The sequence below is a fragment of the Lynx rufus genome, unplaced genomic scaffold (genome assembly GCF_022079265.1).
Source record: "Lynx rufus isolate CCGP_SWC_20201006 ecotype Redwood Valley unplaced genomic scaffold, mLynRuf1.p SCAF_4, whole genome shotgun sequence".
Classification (NCBI taxonomy): domain Eukaryota; kingdom Metazoa; phylum Chordata; class Mammalia; order Carnivora; family Felidae; genus Lynx; species Lynx rufus.
In genome coordinates, this window is record NW_025814856.1 from 104,955,220 (window position 1) to 104,979,792 (window position 24,573).

General features: G+C 34.8%; 1 protein-coding gene across 5 annotated transcripts in view; it reads left to right on the top strand.

Moving 5' to 3' along the window:
- The window catches only part of PHF14 (PHD finger protein 14), a 210,591-nt gene that overhangs the window by 157,669 nt on the left and 28,349 nt on the right, over positions 1-24,573 (top strand). The window contains exon 18 of one of the 5 annotated variants that reach the window (XM_047095552.1): positions 11,253-11,303. The exons of 2 other annotated variants lie outside the window; for them this stretch is intronic. In XM_047095552.1, coding sequence (XP_046951508.1) covers positions 11,253-11,276 — 24 coding nt within the window. In that variant the 3' untranslated portion in view covers positions 11,277-11,303. Of the gene's footprint in view, positions 1-11,252; positions 11,304-15,892; positions 16,183-16,813; positions 17,591-24,573 lie in introns of those variants that run through there. 2 more of the 5 variants (XM_047095553.1, XM_047095551.1) reach the window with 2 other exon arrangements.

Sequence of the window (24,573 nt, forward strand, 5' to 3'; positions counted from 1 at the left end):
GTATTCCTTAAGAATCTTTTTGTACATATGATTTCTCTCCTCCAGGTACAGTTTGTTAGTGTTTATGACATACACGTGTATGTATTTGAACTTCATATTCACAGAAAAAAAATGACTGGGACTTCTAAAATTAGACAATTCTTTCATATTAATAATTTTCAAAATTGAAACACTAAATCACTTTTTAATTTGCATTTACTACAAACTGGAAAAACCAAGCCACTTTCTAATTTAGATGGCATGTGGGCCTGATGCGTTTGCATAGCATGCTGTGGAATACCATATGTGATAAGAAACTAACTCATAACTGAGAGATAATTAATCAAAGTACAGTAGGGTGCCATACATGGGAATGCCTTTCAAAACTCACCAACTTTATACTATCCTTTAGTTTTAAAATAGTTTTTTTTTTTTTACTTTTATATTATGTTGGAGGGAAAAGTGACCTACAAAAAATCTGGTAGACTGAAGGATTTTCATTACAGATTTTAAAAAGTTAATAAGAATATTTTTACCTATTAACCCAGCATTATTAAATTTGGATTATATAATAATGTAAGAATTAAGAAAGAATGTAGACTACATTAGTTATGTAAACTTGTTATTCCAGTATTTATAGATGATTTGAGGGTGAGGGATACTGTTTGCTCTAAAGAGATGGTCCTAGTTGAAAAAGGCTAGCCCGTTCTCAGAGCTGTGAGGCTAAAGGAAATAATGGGGAAGGCTTAACTCCTAGCTTCAAAAAACAGAGTGAGATCTCATATTCTAATTTATTAAATATTTATTTTAATTATTTCATCATTGTATAGAATTACTTATCTATTAAAAAGTAATCCTTCTAAGCTACATATTGTGGTGTAGGTAGTACCCTTTACCTACAACTAAGACAGACTTCTTCAGATCTAGGCTAAGAAAAACAAAAGAATAAACTCTGAAAGTTAATGGAATTGAGTTCTGAAATCAAATATATTTAAGAATTCTAATCTAGACATTCTGATAGAATCTTTACCAAGATTGATAAGATATTAGGGGTTGGAGGCATAGCCAATGTATGTTATGCCATGTTTCTTACATTTTAACATGTTCATTTTTTGACATTTCTGAAATTAGGGTGTCTGTAAGCAGTTTATATTTTTAAGTGAGAATATTTTTTCTTAAAAATTTGCTATTAAATTTATGGGGTTTCTTATAATCTGAGGCATTGTTGAGTAACAAAATAGAGTTATTTAAGGTATACAGAAAGTGAAAGTACACAATACATTGTAGAACAAAGAGCTTTATGAATTCTGAAAAGAAACAAACTGGGTTCAGATATTAATTATTTACAATGCTTGTGCAATTTATATTTCTTTTTTTTAATGTTTATTTATTTTTGAGAGAGCACATGCAGGGGAAGGGCAGAGAGAGAGGGGGACAGAGGATCCAAAGTGGGCTCTGCCCTGACACCAGCGAGCCCAATGTGGGAGTCGAATTCACAAACCACGAGGTCATGACTTGAGCCAAGAGCCAAAGTCGGATGCTCAACCAACTGAACCACCCAGGTGCCCCTACAATGCTTGTGAAATTAGTAAGTTGTTTCAGTTTAGCGAGCTTCAGGTTGCTTATTTGTGAAAGGCTTAATGGTAATACTTGGAATATTGGAGATACTCAGTAAATGACATCCCTTCTAATTCTTAAAAATACACAAGCATTTTAGCAGCACTTGGGTGGCTCAGTCAGCTGAACTTCCAACTCTTGGTTTTGGCTCAGGTCGTGATCTCATGGTTCGTGGGATTGGGTCCTGCATTGGGCTCCATGCTGACAGTGTGGAGCCTGCTTGGGATTCGGCCTCTCCCTCTTTTCTCTGTGCCCCTCTACCACTTGTGCAAACATGTTCTCTTTCTCTCAAAATAAATAAAAATAAACTTCAAAAAAATTAAATGAGCATTTTAATTACACAGGGAAAAATTCAAAATTGGTGCTAATGTCCTGATTTTCAAATGTAGAAAATGTTTTTAAAAAGTAATCTGAAGAGCAGTTTTCTGTGTTTTACTTTTTGTCTTAACGCACCAGGTAAAAATCTTTCTTGTCCCTTTCACATGAAACAGAGTAAGGTCATGTCTAACATTTTCATTCACAAAGAAAAGTCCATTTGCTTTAATTTCTTGCCAGGGTTAAGAGGTAATGGAAAGTTATCTTTATAATTAATCTGGTTTTTAAACTAAGGCACTTGTGGCTCTCTAAACTTTTAAAATTATATACTATAGTATTCCATAAGGTATTTTTTTCTAAATCTATTGTGTATCATTAGCAAATAGTTTTTTCTTTAATATTGATGGTAATGACTATTTTGCATTAAATATAGAATTAAAGTCCTCTATGAATTGAACAGATCATACATTAATGTATTTATTTTACTTTGTAAGTAGAAGGCTGATATTTAAAAAGTAAAAGTTTACTGTCATATTTAAAACGTTGGCTCTACCAAGTATTGAACAATAGAAAAAGACATAACTGATATATGTTTCTATATATAGAAAAAGACATAAATGGAAACTTGTTTTTAACTAAAGATACACTTTTTAATAGAGAAAGAAATACCCAAGAAATTTCTCATAGACTGGAGAGGGGTATTATTTCCTTGTGAAGGTCATGAAAACTATAAACCTGAAAATGAAATGAAAATAAAAAGTAAATAAAATAAAATTTAAAAGTAACAAATCATTGAAGACAGGTGTAAGATAATTTACGAGTCTACCTTGTCAAAGTATATACAGTTTTTGATAATGAAAGGTTTCATCAAGCCTAACAAATGACTTTTAGAGAACAGGCATATATATCAGCAGCACATTCTTTTACCATATAAATGTTTGAAAACTTCCAAAGGATGGAAATGTGAGAGGTTCTGGGCTAGCATTTTCACATTCTTTGTGGAGTCTGGAAATTCAGGTTATTAACTTTTAGAGCATACTGTGTAAACATATTTGCAATTTCATAGCATGATTATATGCCTTCAATATGTCTTACAGCATTTATGCCAGGAGAAAGCCTCTTTCTTAAGTAAGGAAATTTATACTTACTCTCAGATGCTAGTAATGCATTTCGTGTGGAAAAGTAGATCTCAAATATGTGCTTTACATGTATGAGTCAAAGGGTAGTGATTTATACATGTAACTTCTTCAGAGCCCTGCTTTACACCCCATATTTCTTCCCCTCTCCGCTACCCACTTCCCTGATTTCCAGTAGAAGAAACCATTAATAACATATATTTATTTAGCCATAGCATATAAATTTCTCTGTTTATCTTCATGTTACTTTAAAAACTGGCTATCTCTTTTTGGGACTATCACATATGCTGTTTTTAACTTCTTTTCCGTTGGTAAAAATGCTAAGTAAGGCAAATTATAAGACTGTGGTCCACACTATCCTCCCATAGACCCCAGCCTACTCCAGTCCTGCTCCATATTAAATTATTAGCTTCACTTCTTATTTTGACAGGACCCCAGAACCACCCTTAACTAATTTTAATAGGTTAGGTGAACATCACTTTATTACTTCTTTTACTTTACAAAAAATTTTTTTCAGTTTTCTGATTTACATCATAATTTGACATTTTCATCACTTGTCAACTCACATTGCCCAAATGCTAATGACTTTTCCTCAAAGCCTACAAACCACCTGCACCAGGATCTTCTAAAGTACTGTTTAATTTGCAGTTTGGAAGGCCCTATACAGACCTACTAAATCAGTATTTCTAGAATGCTACTCAAAAATTAGCATTTTTATAAGCACCACAGGTGATAATTAAAGTTTAAGAACCACTGCTTTTGACCCTCATTTCTTTTAAATTTCTTACACATAGTTTTGTTTCTACTTGAAGTATTCACTTATCATACCTACACACTTTACTGTTCATAATAGGACTATCTTTCAACCCCCCTGCCCCGCCCGAGGCAGGATCAAGGTAGATTGATGATACCTGATTTAGGTTCAGTACGGTAGCATTCCTGGGTTACTAATATACCATATTCCCTTTCTTCTTTATGAGTTCTGGAACTGCACAGCAACATCATAGGTATCTTCCCTGAGCTATAAATTCAGTTTTCCCCCATCAAGAATCTTCCTCAGTTACTCTGCTTCATCTTTTTTTCTGCTTCTTTGCAGCAATTGATACTATTGGTAACTTCCTCCTTTTTTGCAGACTCCTTCCTTGCCTTTCAGTGAACTTATTTTCTCTGGGTTTTCTCCCTTCTTAGCAGACCATATCTTTTGGGTTTTTTGATAGGCTTCTTTTCACTGTCTTTTCTTACTTTGCAGGTGACAGCCTCCATACCCAAAGCTAAGTACCACACCCAATTTTGCTACAGGAAAACATGGCATTTAGGATTTAATGATCTATCTACTTTTTCTGAGTTGATGTTCATCAAGGGAGACTTTCTGACTTTTAAAATATTATCCTTTGAGGGGTATCTGGGTGGCTCAATAGTTTAAGCATCCAACTTGATTTCACTTCAGGTCATATTTCACCTGTCTCCCTTCCCCCATCAAAAAAAAATAAACATTTTAAAGAATAAAAATAATATCCTTTGTATAATAATTAAAGACATAATGTGATAAATTCACCAATAACTTTTAGTTTTCTGTTGCCACTATCTAGTGGTCTCCTGAGGAAAAGCTAAAAAATCTTACAGTAGCAACTTCTAACAGGAAGAATGAACAAGTGAGTTTTGGGTAGGTATATAAAATGGTGTAATGACTTTGAATGCAGAAAAAGTTCTGATGATCTAATGAACAGCATGGTAATCAGAGTTAAGAATACTGTATTATACACTTTGAAGTTACTAAAAAAGTAGATTTAAGCATTCTCACCACACAAAAAAAAAAAGAGATGGTAATTATTTGATGTGATGGAGGTGTTAACTAACACAATAGTAGTAATCATTTTGCAATATATGTATATCAAGTCAATACACTGCACACCTTAAACTTACACAATGTTACATGTCAGTTATATCTCAATAAAGTCAGGGAAAAATTTTAAAAAATTACTGTAAGTTTAGTGTTTAAGTAGCAGAATACATATCAACTTGATCTCCAAGTGAAATATTGTTCTGGACATATGATTAAATATGCTATAATTGAGTTGTCATACTTTGAGTTTTGTTTAACTTTAATGCTAGAGAGTAATAATTCAAACTAGCAGTTTTTAATATAATAAAAACAAACATCCTTTATATAAAATCTTTAAAAAATGTATGCTTATCTTATTTTTTTTTCCTCTGAGTCAGCTTTTCTGGAGAAAATTGGAGTCAGAAAAGAAATTAGACATATTATGCATTTTTTAAATTTCTTATAAATGTAATACATGATCATTGTAGAATATTTGGAAAATTTTAAAAAACAGAAAATATTTAAAATTACTTCTATTATAATACCTATAGGCATTACATTTCTGCTCATGTTTCAGTAGTATATCGTACTACAACCTACCCATTAAAAATTGCATTCATATTATACATTTTGTCATATAATGGCAAATTATGCAATTGTGTATGTGACCATTTTCCACATTTTAGATATTTTTCTCTAACCAGACTTTTAAGTACTGTGCATTTCCTGGCATAGATATACTCTTGGTTTAATTGCTGGGTCAAAAAATATGAACATTTTAAAAATAAAAGTGTATCATTTTAGAAATAATAATAGCAGTTAATATTCATTGAGGACCTCTTTGTACCTAGCATTATTTAAGTACTTAAAATGTATAATCTCATTTAATTCTCACCACAGTCTTTAAGGTAGTTACTGTTTTTATCTCCCTTTCTGTGGGGAAAAAAATTAGGGTTCAGAGAAGTTAAGGATTATGTATGCAGTGGGTATAACCGGGATTCAAACCCAGATCTGCCTGATTCTGGAGGCTGTGTTTTAGAAACTTCCTTTCATATATGCTGAAGTAGGTATTTTTTATTCCTTGTTGCATGAGATCCTCAAATTGGATTTTGTCCTGAGGCCACTGTAGATTTTCATAGTGTAGAAACTCAGATAATTTTTCTATTATAAATAATCACCACTAGTAATAGGAAAATGAAAAATACCTTTATTAAGTGGGATCTGTTTGGGTCTTTCTAGTGAAAAGGGGAATAAAGCCTAGAGGTAATTCTTAAAACAGATTAATTAAAGATGGTCCTACTGTAATTGTAGAAGACAGACCATAACTTCTCAAGGCCCTTCATAATTCAATGAAATGAGTATCTGTGTTAGGGGAGCTACTACTTGATAATATGGATGATATATGTAGACCCAGCAGAATCTAATCTGTTGTGCTTGGAAGGAGGTGAGGGAAAGGGATCTAAAAGTGAATTTTTTATTAGGCACTAAGTACTATATTTTTCCTGAGTCAAATATTATATCTTTTTTTTAAATTAATTTTATTTATTTATTTTATATATTTTTTGGCTGAATTCTTTTTTATTTTTGTAAATTTATATCCAACTTAGTTAACATATAGTATAATAATGATTTCAGAAATAGAATTCAGTGATTCATCACTTACATATAATACCGAGTGCTCATCCCAAAAGTGTCCTCCTTAATGCCCCTCACCCATTTAGCCTATCCCCCGACCCAACACCCCACCAGCAACCATCAGTTTGTTCTCTGTATTTAAGAGTCTCTTATGATTTGTCTCCTTCTCTGTTTTTATGTTATTTTTGCTTCCCTTTCCTTATATTCATCTGTTTTGTATCATAAATTCCACATGAGTGAAGTCATATATTTGTCTTTCTCTGATGACTCTAGTTCCATCCACATTGTTGCAAATGGCAAGATTTCATTCTTTTTGATTGCCAGTAATATTCCATTGTATATGTATACCACATCTTTATCCATTTGTCGGTCAATAGACATTTGGGCTCTTTCCATACCTTGGCTATTGTCAAAAGTGCTGCTATAAACATTGGGGTACATGTGCCCCTTTGAAACAGCACTCCTGTAACCCTTGGATAAATACCTAGTAGTGCAATTGCTGGGTCATAGGATAGTTCTATTTTCAGTCTTTTGAGGAACCGCCATACTGTTTTCCAGAGTGGCCACAGCAGTTTGCATTCTCTACAGCGGTGCAAGAGGTTTCCTCTTTCTCCACATGTTCACCAACGTCTGTTGTTGCCTGAGTTGTTAATTTTAGCCATTCTGACAGGTGAGGTGGTATCTAATGGTGGTTTTCATTTGTATTTTCCTGATGATGAGTGATGTTGAGCATCTTTTCCTTGATGATGAGTGTCTGTTAGCCATCAGGATGACTTCTTTGGAAAAATGTCTACTCATGTCTTCTGTCCATTTCTTCACTGGATTATTTGTTTTTTGGGTGTTGAGTTTGATAAATTCTTTATAGTTTTTGGACTAACCCTTTATCTGATGTCATTTGCAAATATTTTCTCCGATTCTGTCAGTTGCGTTTTAGTTTTGCTGATTGTTTCCTTCACTGTGCAGAAGCTTTTTATCTTAACGAAGTCCCAATAGTTCATTTTTGCTTATGTTTCCCTTGCCTCTGGAGACACATCAGGTAAGAAGATGCTGTGGCCAAGGTCACAGGGTTTGTTGCCTGTTTTCTCCTCTAGGATTTTGTTAGCTTCCTGTCTTAATTTAGGTCTTTCATCCATTTTGAGTTTATTTTTGTGTATGATGTAAGAGAGTGGTCCAGATTCACTCATCTGAATGTTGCTGTCCAGTTTTCCCAACACCATTTGATGAAGAGGCTGTCTTTCTTCCATTGGATATTCTTTCCTGCTTTGTCAAAAATGAGTTGGCTGTATACCTGTGGGTCCATTTCTGGGTTCTCTATTCTGTTCCATTGATCTATGTGTCTGTTCTTATACCAGTTCCATACTGTCTTGATGATTACAGCTCTGTAATATGGGCTAAAGTCCGGCATTGTGATGCCTCCAGCTTTGGTTTTCTATTTCAGGATTGCTTTGGCAGTTTGAGGTTTTTTGTCATTTTATATAGATTTTAGGATTGTTTGTTCTAGCTCTGTGAAGAATGCTGGTGTTATTTGGATTGCATTTAGTGTGTAGATTGCTTTAGGTAGTATAGACATTTTAACAGTATTTGTTCTCCAATCCGTGAGCATGGAATGTTTTTCCATTTTTTTGTGTCTTCATTTTCTTTCATAAGCTTTCTATAGTTTTCATGCAGTGTATAGATTTTTCACCTCTTGGGCTAGGTTTATTCCTAGTTATTTTATGATTTTTGGTGCAATTTTAAATGAGAGCGATTCCTTGATTTCTCTTTTTGCTGCTTCATTATTGGTGTATAGAAATGCAGCTGATTTCTGTATATTGATTTTGTATCCTGTGACTTTGCTGAATTCATGGATCAGTTCTAGGAGTTTTTTGGTGGAGTCTATTGGGTTTTCCACATAGATAATCATGTCTTCTACAAAGTGTGAGTTTGACTTCCTCCTTGCTGATTTGGATGCCTTTTATTTCTTTGTGTTGTTTGTCTGAATGCTGAGGCTGGGACTTCCAGTACTATGTTGAATAACAGTGATGATAGTGGACATCCCTGTCGTGTTCTTGACCTTAGGGGGAAACCTCTCAGTTTTTCCCTGTTGAGGATATTAGTAGTGGATCTTTCATAAATGGCTTTTATAATCTTGAGGTATGAATCCTTCTATCCCTACTTTCTTGAGAGTTTTTATCAAGAAAGGATGTTGTATTTTGTCAAATGCTTTTTCTGCATCAAATATTATATCTTAATGTTTATCATGAATTGTGAAATTTGAAAATCTGTACTGTGAAAAGAAACTAAAACCAGCCACATTTAGTTTCTTGGCGAGGATAGTCTAAGAATATTCTGATTTGTTCAGTGTCAGCCACTTTGTGTACAAATTGAAAGATTTTGTATATATATATATTTTTTTCAACGTTTATTTATTTTTTGGGACAGAGAGAGACAGAGCATGAACGGGGGAGGGGCAGAGAGAGAGGGAGACACAGAATCGGAAACAGGCTCCAGGCTCTGAGCCATCAGCCCAGAGCCAGACGCGGGGCTTGAACTCACGGACCGCGAGATCGTGACCTGGCTGAAGTCGGACGCTTAACTGACTGCGCCACCCAGGCGCCCCTGTATATATATTTTTTAATATCAGCATTCTTTTACAGAAAAAACTCTTATTCAAAAAGAATACCTGTAAGTGGATCAGATCCTAATTATAATATGATTTAGATTCATTTGGGTTAATTCTTTTGCCAGTTTTTTTTGTTTTTCAGCCAGAGAATAGAAAATTGTTACCTAACCTATAATTGAAGTTAAAAAATGTCCCCCTCCTCAGATAAAGATATCCCCCTCAGATAAAGATCCATATGTGTAACTATGTTGTTCTACCATTTTCTACCTGTGACCTCCCATAGCCCTCTTGGTTCTGAAGTGATTTCAGTTCTACAAGTTTTTTTTAGCTTTAATATATTGTTCTCTTTTTTTCCTCTGAACTATATTCATATGCTAAATTTAAACTCTGGTCACCTAAGATGCAATCTATTTTAATGTTTTCTCTGAAGGTTTCTTAAAGGTTTATGTTGTAGTGTTATATCTTCATTGAAGTTAAGATGGTTTTTTGTTAAATGTACCTTCAATAATGGCTACAAATGATTATCTGGTTCACTGGCTTGAAAACTCTTTAAAGTATGCATATAGAGGTTACAATTTTTAAGAATCACTTTGAAAAGTTCAGGCTGCATCAGTTCATTTTTATTAGTTCACTTTTGTGTTCCTGAGGGACTAGACTGTTTTCTCAACTTTCAAAGACTACGCATTATAGTATTGTGTGAATTCTATTTCTAGAATCAGATTTCTAGGTTTAGATGACCAGATACCTGTGAATCAGTTTCCAAAGCACAGATAGGTAACTTAAAGCAATTCATGAATATAAGGTATTTCAGCATTATTTCCTTATGTTAATGCGGCAGTTTCAACAACAATAACAAAATCATTACTTAATAACTCAATTTAAAATTTATTCTAGTATCTACTCATTAAATTTAGTTATCAGTTATTAATTTGTCCCCACTGGAAGTCATTTTAGGATTGTGAATGAAATAGATATTTTCAGAAAACATTCTGCTCTTTTACAAGAAGGCAAAGTGCCCTATGATTTAGACACTTGTCTACCTTTTCTCTCTGACTAGTGACAGTGTAGCAGTTTTAACCTGTTTGCAGCATGACTACATTAAGTACCATTTTATTCTCCATTTCTTTTTGAGTGCTCCCAAGTCTACTACTCAAGAATCTAATTTTTGCAGTGAAATAAATTTTATGATTTAGCTGTTCCAAAAATCCCCCAATTTTTTATTTTTTTCCTACTCTTTCTCCCCTCCTCGTTTTTCCCTGAGGTGTAATCAATACTCTAAGTGTTCGTGGTCCTTTATCACTAAAAAAACAAACAAACGGGGCGCCTGGATGGCGCAGTCGGTTGAGCGTCCGACTTCAGCCAGGTCATGATCTCGCGGTCTGGGAGTTCGAGCCCCGCGTCAGGCTCTGGGCTGATGGCTCAGAGCCTGGAGCCTGTTTCCGATTCTGTGTCTCCCTCTCTCTCTGCCCCTCGCCCGTTCATGCTCTGTCTCTCTCTGTCCCAAAAATAAAGAAACGTTGAAAAAAAATTTAAAAAAACAAACAAACAAACAAAAAAACCTTCTCTAGGATAGTAATCTTATAGGGTCAAATATGGTTAGTTGCTTTTTAAATTAATATTAGTAGTTTTTACTCACCATAGCAATTTGAGAAAAAAAAATCCTGCAGTCTGAAATTGATACCAGTATTCAATTAATTTTAAATGAAGAGTGTAAAAGACAATAGAAGTGATCTTATCTGTTTTCCATGTTAAAGGACTATTCAGATTCCTATTTTTAAAATAGTAGTCTTTCATTTTTATTCAGATAAATAGATTTTGTTCTTGAATTTAACACCAGATACAAACAGAAAGCAACTTAATTCTTTCTTCCTAGTGTGTTTAAACAAGCTCCGCTGAATCTTCTTTTCTCCAGTGACTCCAGGGCATATCTCATGGTGTTTGCAGTCTCCTTAAGGGATTATTTGTGTGTGTGTGTGTGTGTGTGTGTGTGTGTGTGTGTGTGTGTATAAATTTAGTCTAGTTTAATGTCAAGGCTTCATTCTCTCAACCAGTTAAAACTTCTCCTCTCACCAGCTCAGGCCTGCTTCAACCTAGAAAATCTAGAGTTTGATGGGGGCCATTCTGAACTTCGACTTTTCTTTTCTAGGTTTTGGTGATTTCTCATTGTTAGGACTTGCCTACCAGCAGTTCCTTAGATGTGAGTAAGAGATGGATGCCTTCTCCTGTGTGTTTCTTACAACTCATTTTCAGAACTGAAGTTCCTTTTGTCTCTTCTTTGCTTGGTATCACCTCATTCCCAATAGGCTGTCCTCTCTAGCTAGATCCCTTTCTACATAACCAGAGTCTTCTCTCTTTCACATCTCATCATTATTCCTAAGATAAGCACATACACACTCTTGCTCTGTAAGCTCAGAAAGACAGTCATTCCATCTGTGGCCCTGATTTTTTTTTTTCTGTGCTGCTCTGCCACTACAGCTAGACAGACGCGGATCACCACTCAGTCTCTGTGACCCTCAGACTTGTAGGGGGAAACGCTCTGAGTACTTTTCAGAAAATTCCTCTCATAGAGGGACTCCCTTTAAAACATCTCTTCTAAAGAAATCCTTTCTTTCTTATCTCACCTTTACTGTCTTCAGGCTTATCTAATGAATTGTCAGACCAATTTTTTTGTGTGTGAGGCTTTGAAGTAAATATTTTCTGAAGTATTTTATCAGTGCTTATCTTTAAAAAATGAAATTTCAGACCATTTATGATATACAGAGAGAGATTTCACCCAAGCCATGAATCCTTTAATGTAAGTATGTCAAATACCCTGTCACCATGACTCAAATCAAGGTTTTTTTTTTTCTTTTTTTTTTTAGTTTTTGTCACTTCTTCACATACTCTCTACCAGTTCCTCAGCTCTTCAAGGTCCCTAGGCCCTCCTCTTCCTTTTGATTTTATCCCTCTCTTTTTAAAACAATTTTTGGGGGGCACGTGGGTGGTTCAGTTGGTTGAGCATCTGACTTCAGCTCAGGTCATGATCTCACGGTTTATGAGTTAAAGCCCCACATCGGGCTCGCTGCTGTCAGTGTAGAGCCCGTTTCAGATCCTCTGTCCCTCCTCTCTATCCCTCCCCAGCTTGCACTCTCTCAAAAATAAAAATATATATATATTAAAAAAAAATGAAACCTGTTTTTTGCCATTTAATGTATACTTTAGAAAAAACATTAGAGCCCTCTATTATAATTCCCCAGCTCTCTCTGAATCCATTGTTCTGTTTTGTTTTGGTTTTAAGTTTATTTATTTATTTTGAAAGAGAGAGAGAGTGAGTGAGCCGGGAGAGGGACAGAGAGAGAGGGAGAGAAAATGCTTAGCAGGATCCGCAGTGTCAGTGCAGAGCCCAGTACAGAGCTCAAACCCCTGAACTGTGAGATCATGACCTGAGCCGAAGTAAGATATTTGACTGAGGCACCCAGGAGCCCCTCTGGATCCATTGTATTGTTTCATCTTAACTGTTTTTTTGTTCTGGCCAGAAATAACTGGAAGAACTTGGGAATCTAGATTCACTACAAATTTATGCCTCCTACATTAAACCACATCTCATTGCTGTCTTTTGTGAGCTATTTCTTGTGGCAGCTATTTCAAATCTTTGCCACATATCTCAAGTCTGTTTCATTCCCAGCATCCTCATTTTTTCAAGAGGACTCTATCTCTTAACTTCACTGAGGAAAAGGGCCTGTATCCACATCTACTCCCCTCTCAACTTGAGAAATAGTCTTTCATACTTTTCCTAATTCAATTTTCATTACTCTCTACCTCAGTCTCTTATTTCCTGTCTCAGGAGAAAAAAAAAGTTTGTTTTTGTTCTTCCAAAAATCATCCTTCCCTTCAAAATCTGGTTTTCTATTCTCAGTAAGCCATTATACACACTTTTTCCAAATCAGTCTTTTTGAAAGATTATTTTTCACTTGCCTTTCCAGGATAAAAAAACTCAAGGAAGGAGTTCTCCATTGTCCATACTGTAGGGCAGACATCAGGGTTTAACCGTGACTTCCAAGGCTATCTGTAATCTGCCTCCACACTAATACTACAGATAGCTCTCTTTCAGCTTAAGTCCTAGTTTCTCTACAGTCTTTAGGACCAGACTGATTTCTTTTTCATTTCTTTGCTAGACTATTCATTTGGCATTCAGTAGAGGTTTCTTTGCATTCTTATTCATCTTTTTATGTGGAGGTTCTTTTTACGAGCTAGATTACAAATGCGAATGGAACAGAATATTTCTTTCATACTTTCTTGAAGACTGGGAGTTTCAATGTTACACATAATTTTTTCTAAGATAGATTTAAAATTGTTTCTAGTGGTCCTTCACTGCTACCTTATTTCCTATTAGTTGTTACTAAAATTACTTTCTAAACTTTTATTTTGTTGAATGACAATGGAAATAGTTCAGATTCTATTTTTTTGCCTTACATGCTCAAGGCTATTTGTTGAAACAACAAACGCTGTCTGAAAATGTAAATTTCTGCCAGCCATGACCCAAATATGTATAAAAGACCAAGAGTAAAAGACATAAGAAAATATCTGTTCAGCAACTTTAAAATAATATCTTTTCTCAGAATAGTTTCTATCCCTGTCTAGTTCACTCAGCATTTCTGCTAATATCTACAAGTACCTGTTGATTATAGTAAATTTCTTTGAAGTAGAGATACAGTTTTAAATTAAAAAGAAATTGTCTTCTCCAGAACGAAGAACACTGGCATTGTCTAAGAGGGTAAAATTAATCTTAAAAAATAGCTATATTTCATATTTTTTGTACATAAATTGAGAAGAAACAGTCTTATTTATAAAGGTATTTTCTTTCTCATCATAGCCCTACCAATATGTCTGCAAGAGTAACCTTATGTTATTGAATGAAATCTGTATTGTATTCAAAGGTATGCCACATACTGCACTAAGATAATAAGGCATGAATCTGGCCCTTTGGGTGGATAATACATCATTTGAATGTAATTATGAAAACTAGGTAGCATTTGATAGGAATGTAAGTGAGGATAGGCTAAGTTATGCAACACAAATCCCAAAATCTCAAAATTTTACTGGATTAACACAAGTTGAATTCTCATGAAAATAACATATCAATACAGATTGGCAGAGTGATGCGGCACATCCTAGTAACTTGGGGACCGAAGCTGAAGGCAGTTTTATTTCAACATAGGTAGTCCCTGGTACTGTAGCAGGAAATATGGCAAATTGCAGAATGGCTTTTTAAAATTATGTTTGGAAACTTACACACATATCACTCCAGCTTACATTTCATAAATTACATAGTTAAACCTACCTTTAAGATGCCAGGGAAGTTGGGGGCTCCTAGGTGGCTCAGTTGGTTAAGCATCTGACTCTTGATTTTGGCTCAGGTCATGATCTCATGGTTCATGAGTTCAAGCCCCCTGCATCAGACTCTGTGCTGACAGTGCAGAGCCTGGTTGGGATTCTCCCTCTCTCTGCCCGCCCCCCCCCCAACTTGTTCTTTCTCTTTCTTTCACCCTCCCTCCCTCCCTCCCTCCCTCTCTCAAAATAAATAAACTTTAAAAAAAAAGATGGCACCTGGGTGGCTCAGTCGGTAAAGTGTCCAACTCTTGGTTTTGTCTCAGGTCATGATCTTGTGGTTTCATGAGTTCACAGGCCCTTTGCTGGCAGCATGGAGCTTGCTTGGGATTCTCTCTCTTCCTTTCTTTCTTCCCCACCCCCATTCGCACTGTCTCTCTCTCTCTAAATAAATAAATTAATTAAAAAAAAAGAAAAACCAAACCAAAGAAGTATAATGCTGCTATATGCTACCATACTTAAAAGGCCTTTCTGGTATTTGAAGCAACATAGGGGAATCCATGGAGAAAAAAAAATGTGTGTATAGTTTCTATGGGGGTAACTGCATAAAAGTTTGAAAAGTGTAGTAACAGTTAGCTAATGTTTAAAAAAAACTTTTTTAATAAAAATTTGAGCGGGGGCAGTTTTAAGCTTACAGGAACTGAGTGGCAAGTATAGAGAGTTTCCATATGCTCCCTCATTCTTGTTCTCGTATTAACATCTTGCATTACTGCGGTACATTTTGTTACAATTAATGAGGCACTATTTGAAGTCCACAATTTATATTAGGATTCACTGTATTGTATATTTCATAGGTTTTGAAAAATTTATGATAACATATATCCACCTGTACAGGATCATTCAGAATAGACTGTCCAAAACAATCTCTTGTGCTCCACCTATTTACCCCTCCATCCCTTCCCTCAAACCTCTGGCAACCATAGATCTTTTTCCTGTTTCCATAGTTTTGCCTGTTCCACATGTCATATAGTTGGAATCATACAACATATATGAGAAGAGCATAGCTGAAGTACTGAAACTCTGTGACTTCAAGACTTATTCTAAAGCAACAGTAATCAAGATAATGTGGTATTTTTTTTAAAAAAAGACAATGTAATATTAGCAAAAGAGCAGACATATAGATCAGTGCAACACAATCGACAGTCCAGAAATAGACCCTTACATATATGGCAGAGACAGAGGGAGACAGAGGATCCAAAGCAAGCTCTGTGCTGACAGCAGAGAGCCTGATGCAGGGCTCGAACCCACAAACTGTGAGATCATGCCCTGAGCCAAAGGCAGATGCTTAACTGACTGAGCCACTCAGGCGCCCCTATAAGTCTCTTTTTTAAATAAACTTTGTCAAAAGAATAAAAGTCTTCTTGCATATATATGTGTGTTCTAAGCATACTTACACATAATATCCTTTTATCTTTGCAGGCACTGGAACCCACCTCTTTCTTTACTTGATATACCCTCCTAAGGCCTAAAACGTGGTTTTATTCCTTCTGTCATCAGTGCCCCTCATTACTTCTTCTGGTACAATATTTCCTGAGAAAGTAGTCTCTTCAGTGTTCTCAGGGTTCCTATAATCTTAGTCAAATAGTCTCCTTCAGGAATACACTCAAAATCATACAATCTAGGTAACTGGGTAAACTTCGGTGAATGACTTAATCTCTGCCTCATTTCTTCATTTTAAAATGGAGACCATAATAAATAATACTTACTCATTGGAGCTTTGGTGTGGGGCTATTTTATCTGTGTTTTAGAGTTTGGTTATAGTGTCGATGAGCCTGACCAGTATCTAATTCACTTTTCCATTCAGTTGAATGTTCACAAGAAAAAGAAATGAAATGGTTTTAATAAGATAAAGATGAAAGGGCGCCTGGGTGGGTCAGTTGGTTGAACATTGACTCTTGACTTCGGCTGGGGTGATGATCTCATGATCATGGGATCAAGCCCCCTTTCCAGCTCTGTGTTGAGCGTGGATTCTGCTTGGGATTCTCTCTGCCTCTCCTACCACTCTCCCTGCCTTAAAAAAAAAAAAAAAAAAAAAAAAAAGATGAAGTGTATATATATTTTATGTCTATTACTTACAAAACACTGAGAACACGTCCATTGTTTTCACTTTTTTCATTTGAGGATCATCTAAAATTATTTTAATAGAACTATAATTTTTTAAATACTCCTTAAAAATTTAATTTTAAGCAAGGGTTAATTTTTTTGTGTACTTTTCATGGTAAATAAATGGCTTTTTTTTTTTCCCATTGCAACTCCAACTTTGTTAAGGAGCAGTTTCCTGCATTGCTAATGTCAAATGTAACTTTAGCTTTCAATTCATTGCTGTGGTTGTGTTTCCAGAGCCTGCTGTAAGAGATAAACCCATTGCAAATGAAGACAGCATTCATTTCCTTCCACCTCAGGCCACACAGAATTGATTGAGGTAATAAAATGACAGCACCTTGTAATATACTGAAGGCTCTTTAATTCGAAAACCAGTTCAAACCTGATTCAGAGCTTGTTTAAAGCTAATTTATAGCTTGCATAATTTTTAGCTGGCCGACCAAGGTAAAGGATGATATATGAAAACTGATAAAGAATTAACTTATGATACATTCAGACTTGTCTTATTAAAGTCAACTGGAATTAAAAAACAGAGGTGGGAGGGGAATGGCAGAAATAATTGGTAAGCTTTCCTTCACATAGGTTAGCATTGTTGACAACAGTTTAAATTTTTCATCATCTCATTTCAGACCTAAATTCTTGTCCTGTCTTTGTAAAATCAGTTCTATTTGCATTTCTTGTATTTTAAAGTCCTTCATTTTTCATCACATATGTATTAAGGTTGGCGAAGCTGGGTGCAGTTAGCAGCTGCTCTGACTTCCACCGTGCCAAATCATGCCACGTTGGCAGTGCTGCTGCTGAATAGTTGTGTCTGTTAGCATTTAATTCAGTCTTTTTCAAGATGCAAGGGGAAAGGAGTTAGAACTCTTCAGTTTTATTTGGGCTGAAAAAATCAGTAGGCTTTTTGCCTTTGTGGGCTGTTTTTATCTATTGGAGTGTATTTATCCTTTTGACCCACAAATAACATAACTATCATAGTAAAGTATTCTATACTCTGAATGAAACCAAATTTTCAGAAATTTCAAGTCAGCATTCATGAATAAAAAATGGATTACATTTTCCTTTTTTATATTTAAATACTTTACATAGTTATTGATGTGGTTTGAAGTGTTGAGGTTCAGAGCCCACAGCCAAGAAAGAATTGAGATGTCTTCCGTGTGAAAAGGCGGTTTTATTAAAGCACCAGGACAGGACCAGTGGGCAGAAAGAGCTGCCCTGGGATTGTGAGGAGTGACTGATGATATACTTGGGTGTTGGGGGAGGTGAAGTAAGGGACATTTCCGAAAGGACTTTCATACGCTAAAGAAGACTCACAGAACCTTGGAGGCCCAGCTACTGTCACGCTAAAGTTGTTTTTGCCTCTAATAAAGCATTAACATTAAGACAGTTGCAAGTTCCTGGAGGAGTGTTACACTCTGCCGGCCTCAAGTATTTGTCAGTGGGCTGGACGTTATATCAAAATTTAATTTTATCTACATTTCTCTGCCTTTGTTCCCCACATCAGTTACAGCTTTCTTGTCTTTAAAAAAAAAAAAAAAAAAAAAGGACAGTGGAGGATGGGCATATTTTTGGCCATACGCTATTATTATAGGATCCTAGAAAATGTTGAAACTGAGAAGGGCATTTGCCATCCTTAACCCTGTGTATCAACTTAGTCCATTGCAAATGTTTTGGATATCTCAGCTAAAAATATCAATAAACATATATAAACATAATTTACATATATGAGACCATATTCTCATATTCTGTAATTTCTTTTTTTTTTTTAATGTTTGTTTATTTTGAGAGAAAGAGATTGTGAGTAGCAGCACACAGGGAATGGGCAGAGAGAGGCAGACAGAAAATCCCAAGTAGGTTCTGTGCTAACAGCACAGAGTCTAGCACAGGGCTGGATCCCACGGAACCATGAGATCAGGACGTTAGCTGACGTTGTAAGCTCAACTAACTAAGCTACTCAGGCGCCCCTGTAATTTCTCCAGTGCAACTTGTCTAGCTATTTTGTGAGGTATTAAGACAAAAAAGATTGTGGTTAATCTAATTATGCCCATAGTAAACATGGCCATAATTATTTAATTACTCTTTTGAAAATTACAAAGAGGTACATGCTTATTATGGAATAATATATAAATATGAAAATAGACACCAGTTAGGGAATAGCCATTGCTAGCATTGTTATTTTTTTCTATGTGTATTTTTAAAGATCTTAACATAACGTAACATATGCCATGCATTCTGAGGGCAGAGTTGCTCCAAGGGGACAAAAATTGGTTCTCACAGGAAAAAAACCAAAGAGGGTTTGTGACCTCTATCGCTGAACCTTTTCTGATAAAATCTTATTTTTAGTATTTAATTTGTCTCAGGTTTTCTTGGGTATCGCACAAGAAATACTATCATTGAGATCACGAAGAATACACAAAAATGTATAATGATCAGTGCTGTAAAACAGTGACAAACAAATGGTTGTGATCATATGACATTTCATCAATTGCTTTATCTTGAAGTTATTTCACATTTGCCTGCTGGCTGTTATTGGCCATCTTGTGGATGCTGTTTATAACTTAGGCTTTAAGAATAAAAAGATTTGTTATTTACTATTATAAACATTATTTAATCCATCATTAATTATTTCAGTTCCTGAAATTAGAAAATACTGACAATACATGAATGGTTATTTAGCAGCTATTTTCTCTTATCAAGCAAAACCTAACGTTCACTAAAATTTTAAGACTTTTAAGACTTTTAAGACACTACTTAATTTTTCAGTTACTTTTACTAGAAATGTAATAGTTTGAATGATTTAAGTTTTGCACTGTTATTCTTACATATTTATGTTACATGTAACTTGACATTATAATTTTTAAATTTTGTAATGTTATTTTATGATTTAAGTATAGTAGACACACAGTGGTACATTAGTTTCAGGTGTACATCATGATTGGACAACAGTATAGTTTACATTTTGCTCACCACAGGTGTAGCTGCCTCTGACACCACACAATTCTATAACAGTATCATTGACAGTATTCCTTATGCTGTGCCTTTTATTCCTGTAATTTATACATTACAGAGGAAGCCTGTATCTCTCACTCCCTTTTGCCCATTTTGCTCATCCCCCAATTCCCCTCCCCTCTGGCAACCATCAGTTTTTTTCAGTATTTATAGGTCTGGTTCTGCTTCTTGTTTATTCATTTGTGTTTTTTAGATTCCACATGAGTGAAATTATATGGTATTTGTCTTTCTAGGTCTGACTTATTTCACTTAGCATTGTACTCTCTATCCCTGTTGTTGGAAATGGCAAGATCTCCTCCTCTTTTATTGCTAGTAAAATTCCATTTTGGGTATGTGTGCATATCACATCTTCCATATCCATTCATCTGTGGATGGACACCTAAGTTGCTTCCATATCTTGGCTATTGTAAATAATGCTGCAGTAAACATAGTTTATTAGTGTTTTTATTTTCTTTGGGTAAATTTAAAAATTCTGGTTTTAGTTTTTTGAGGAACTTCCAAACTGTTTTCCACAGTGACTATACCAATTTACATTCATACCAACAGCACACTAGGGTTCAATCTTCTCCTTATCTTTGTCAACACTTGTCTTTTTGATTTCAACCATTCTGACAGGTATAAGGTGATATCTCATTTTGATTTTGATTTGCATTTCTCTAATGATCAGTGATGTTGAGAATCTTTCATGAATCTGTTGGTCATCTGTTAAGTCTTCTTCGGAAAAATGTCTAATCAGGTCCTCTGCCCATTTTTTAATTGGATTATTTTGACCTAATTTATATAAATTAAGATTACTCAGCAATTGTAGTTACACAGTTAAGTTACATATTAATAGCTTTTAATTTTAAATTTGTTAAATTATAAAATTATAAAAATTTATATTTAATCATTCATAACCTTAGATAAAGAGTTAAGCTCTTTTTAAGCATAAAGCTTAACTCCTTTTTATTATATAAAGTACAGCTATACAAACAGCACGTACACAGATATACAATATATCTGTGGCATTAAAATTTCATGGGAGGCACTTATGAAAAAAATTTCTTAAAAAAATTTTTTTTAACATTTATTCATTTTTTGAGAGACAAACATAGCGTGAGTAGGGGAGGGACAAAGAGGGGGGAGGGGCAGAGAGAGAGGGAGACACAGAATCTGATGCAGGCTCTAGGCTCTGAACTGACAGCACAGAGCCCAACATGGGGCTCAAACTCGCAGACCATGAGATCTTGACCTGAGCTGAAGTCAGATACTTAACCGACTGAGCCACCCAGGCGCCCCTACTTATGAAAAAAATTTCTAAGAAAACTCTTTGGGGGATGCTAATAACAAAGGGTTGAGAAACACTAGCATAAACAACTTTTACATTGCTCTTTTCCTTAATATTCCATAATAAGCATTAAGGGGTAGCTGAGTGTTCCAGTTGGTTAAGTGTCAAACCTTTTTTTTTTAATAAAGTTTTTTTAATGTTTACTTACTTATTTTGAGAGCAAGCAAGAGGGGAGGCGTAGAGAGAGGGAGAAAGACAGAATCCCAAGCAGGTTCCATGGCTCAGCATGGAGCTGGACAGATGTGGGGCAAGATCATGACCTGAGCCGAAATCCAGAATCTGACACTTAATCAGCTGAGCCACCCAGGCACCCCTAAGTGTCAGACTACGGATCTTAGCTTAGGTCATGATGTCACAGTTAACGAGACAGAGCCTAGCATGGGGCTCTGTGCTGACAGCATAGGAGCTTGCTTGGGATTCTCTGTCTCTGCCCTTCCCTGCGCAGTCTTTCTCTCTCTCTCTCTCTCTCTCTCTCTCAAAATAAATAAATATTTAAAAAAATTATTTTTTCATAAGGTCAGTTTTGTGACCTACACACGGTGTATGTTGCTAAATTAAGAAGTAAATAGATCTATTTGTGACATCAGTCATTATAATCAGTTTTATTTGAAACATATTTTGAGATCATAATCCATAAATATCCATAAAGTACTAGATCACTTTCTGATTGTTGGAGACAGAATTGTAAATATCTATGTAGAGAGTGAAACATAAGTCTTAATAAATCTAAGTTTCAGTAGGATTCCTTTGTAACATTTTTTGTGTATTACTATTTGAAGTCTTTCAAATGATCTGACCTTTGTTTTACTATGGCCCTTCTGGTTTGTATGCGTATTTTTGTCTTCTATAATTCTAGGGTTTGATTTATGAGTCTACTTATTCACACACATTAATGCCTTTACCCTGGCCACTACTATACTATGAAGATTCAAAAACGAGTAAGACATTTTGTCTAATAATTACTTAAAAATGGGAGCCAAATAGAATTCTTCCTCTGAGTAATTCTATCTCATTGGGAAACAGGCATGTAAATTGAAAGACTAAAGACCTATTACTCTCCTTTAAAAGTCCCAGGTATATGAAAAAATTAAAAAATAAAAATAAAGTCCAAGGTATATGATACTATTGTTTCATGGAGCCAAGCAAGCAAATACTTGGCAGAATGAAGTACAACAATGACAAACGTCTTACCATATAAATCATATATATTTTACACTAATAATATTTTAATTTCTAAAACGTACCTCATGTCTATATTTCCAATAATTATTTTCAGAAAAACAGATTCTAGGAGACAAGCACACTAAGACTGAGAATTGTATATTTTTTATTGTTATTGTGTATGGCTTGAAGACATACTTCTTTTTTATTTATTTACCTCCATTCTTATTTGGTTCAAAGTCACTAAATTTTAAAACTCCTTGACTTCAACCATATAATATACAAATTTATTTTTAAAAATAGCATTCCAGGGGCGCCTGGGTGGCGCAGTCGGTTAAGCGTCCGACTTCAGCCAGGTCACGATCTCGCGGTCCGTGAGTTCGAGCCCCGCGTCGGGCTCTGGGCTGATGGCTCAGAGCCTAGAGCCTGTTTCCGATTCTGTGTCTCCCTCTCTCCCTGCCCCTCCCCCGTTCATGCTCTGTCTCTCTCTGTCCCAAAAATAAATAAATGTTGAAAAAAAAATTTTTTTTAAAAATAAAAAATAATAAAAAAAAAATAAAAATAGCATTCCAAATTTTTAAGTGAATTTGGAGCCTTTGTAACAGGTGATTTTGAAACCCAAATAATGTAACCAAATGGAAATATATGGTTGTTATATTTTTCTCATTTTTATATCTCTAGAAGGATGTTCTCTTTAGAGCAAATATTTTATTTTTTCCCTGTATGAGTTCTTACAATCTATTAAAACAAAGGCTTTGGAGATATTCTCACCACAGAAATCTCAGGGACTAGAACTGCCTGCAAAAAAAACCAAACAAACAACAACTATTTTCATATTTACAACATTTATGTAAGAACATTTTGTTTTATAAGCAGACTGCTTTTTAGATATGTTCTTCCAGTCCCACTGAAATTAACAATAAAAAGAAGTTGGTTTCAAAGTAATTTTAAGCAAAAATTATGCCTAGCACAGAACTAATTTAAAAACTTACAGATTTATTTACAAGTGACCTATTAAGAGAAAACATTTAATTTGTATAGTTTCTGTTATTACAAATAAGACATTTATCTATATTTAACCTTCAGAGTCATTGTGTTTATTTCAATGTATACTTGGTTCTTCTAACATTTGGAGGGTATTAACACGACTTAGTAGCATTTGCATATAGGAAGATTCATTTTAGAAACTCTGTTCTCTATTTGAGTAGGTTTATGTATTGACCTAGGTAAAAGCATGATCAAGTTAACTAATTGTCCATTCTTATGAACTTCATATTGAGAGGAAAGTAGACAAACAGAAATCATCAGCCTTTAATTTGAAATAAAGCATTTTACAAAGTTGTATTATGTTTAAATGAAGAATGTATTTTACATTAACCCTAAAGTATAAGTGATTTAAAATGTTAAAAGGCAAATGTATGGAGTATACCAAGCATTTAGCTTTGTTTCTGAAAGAAATGATAAATAAATTACAAAAAATGAAAAAGTCGAATAGTAACTTTTGGTGTATCTTTTAAGGTACCAAAAGTTATAGTAGGAATACAAAATATAGTAAATGTTCTTAGAATTGATGAGAGTTAAGTAAAATTTTCCATAGGATATGATGTACTCTTACAAATAATGTACTAAGACATCATTATAATCAAGTTCATATAATAAGGCATTGACTTCTGGATTCCTGAGTGTGGGGATGAGCTGGCTTCTGATGCCAGTTATTTGCAAAGCCACAAGTCTTTACCCATTTCTACATATTATTCTACACAAATCCCTGTGTATGTCCCTACACACATTTTTTTATATGTGATTGGTCTCTGTACACCAACCTTTTTATACCCCTATATACATCCTTACAGACATTCTGACACATTCTACACATATCCCTACACACTGAGCCCTTGCAGAGCCTTTTCAAAGACCCTTTGTACACACACTCTCTATGTATATATACACTCAACACTCAAAACTTGCCTTTCTTGTCCTTATTATATATGATGTATCCTATCTTATTCTTTTCTATTAAATTTTGCTGTTAAAGCCAAATTGTTCAGAAGTCACTAAATCCACATTTTGTGTAGACTAGAACATGCTTGCTGTTCTAGCACATTTGGACTGATACATAGGTCAGTATTTTTTTGTTACATGTCTAGGCATATGAATACAGATGAAGCAAATATAAGCTAGGTGGAAGTAACATTTTACTTACAATCCAAATTTTGTATACCATTTCTTTAAAGCTTTCATGTTCTCATTGTTCAGCAGTGATGAGCTATACATTTATAAATTTTTTTCTCACCATATGATAAACTGCAGAATATCTTACATAGAAATATTTAAAGAAACTAGAAGTTCAGGCAAAAAGCTTTAAATGATAGGATTTGAAAGAGTTTTAGGATTGAAATTTCTATCCTTTATGATTTAATGATTGGCTTCATGCCAATAGAATGGCAGTAGGTTGCAAAGTTTAGCCTTATCTGAAATTGTTCCCAACTACTTACTGACA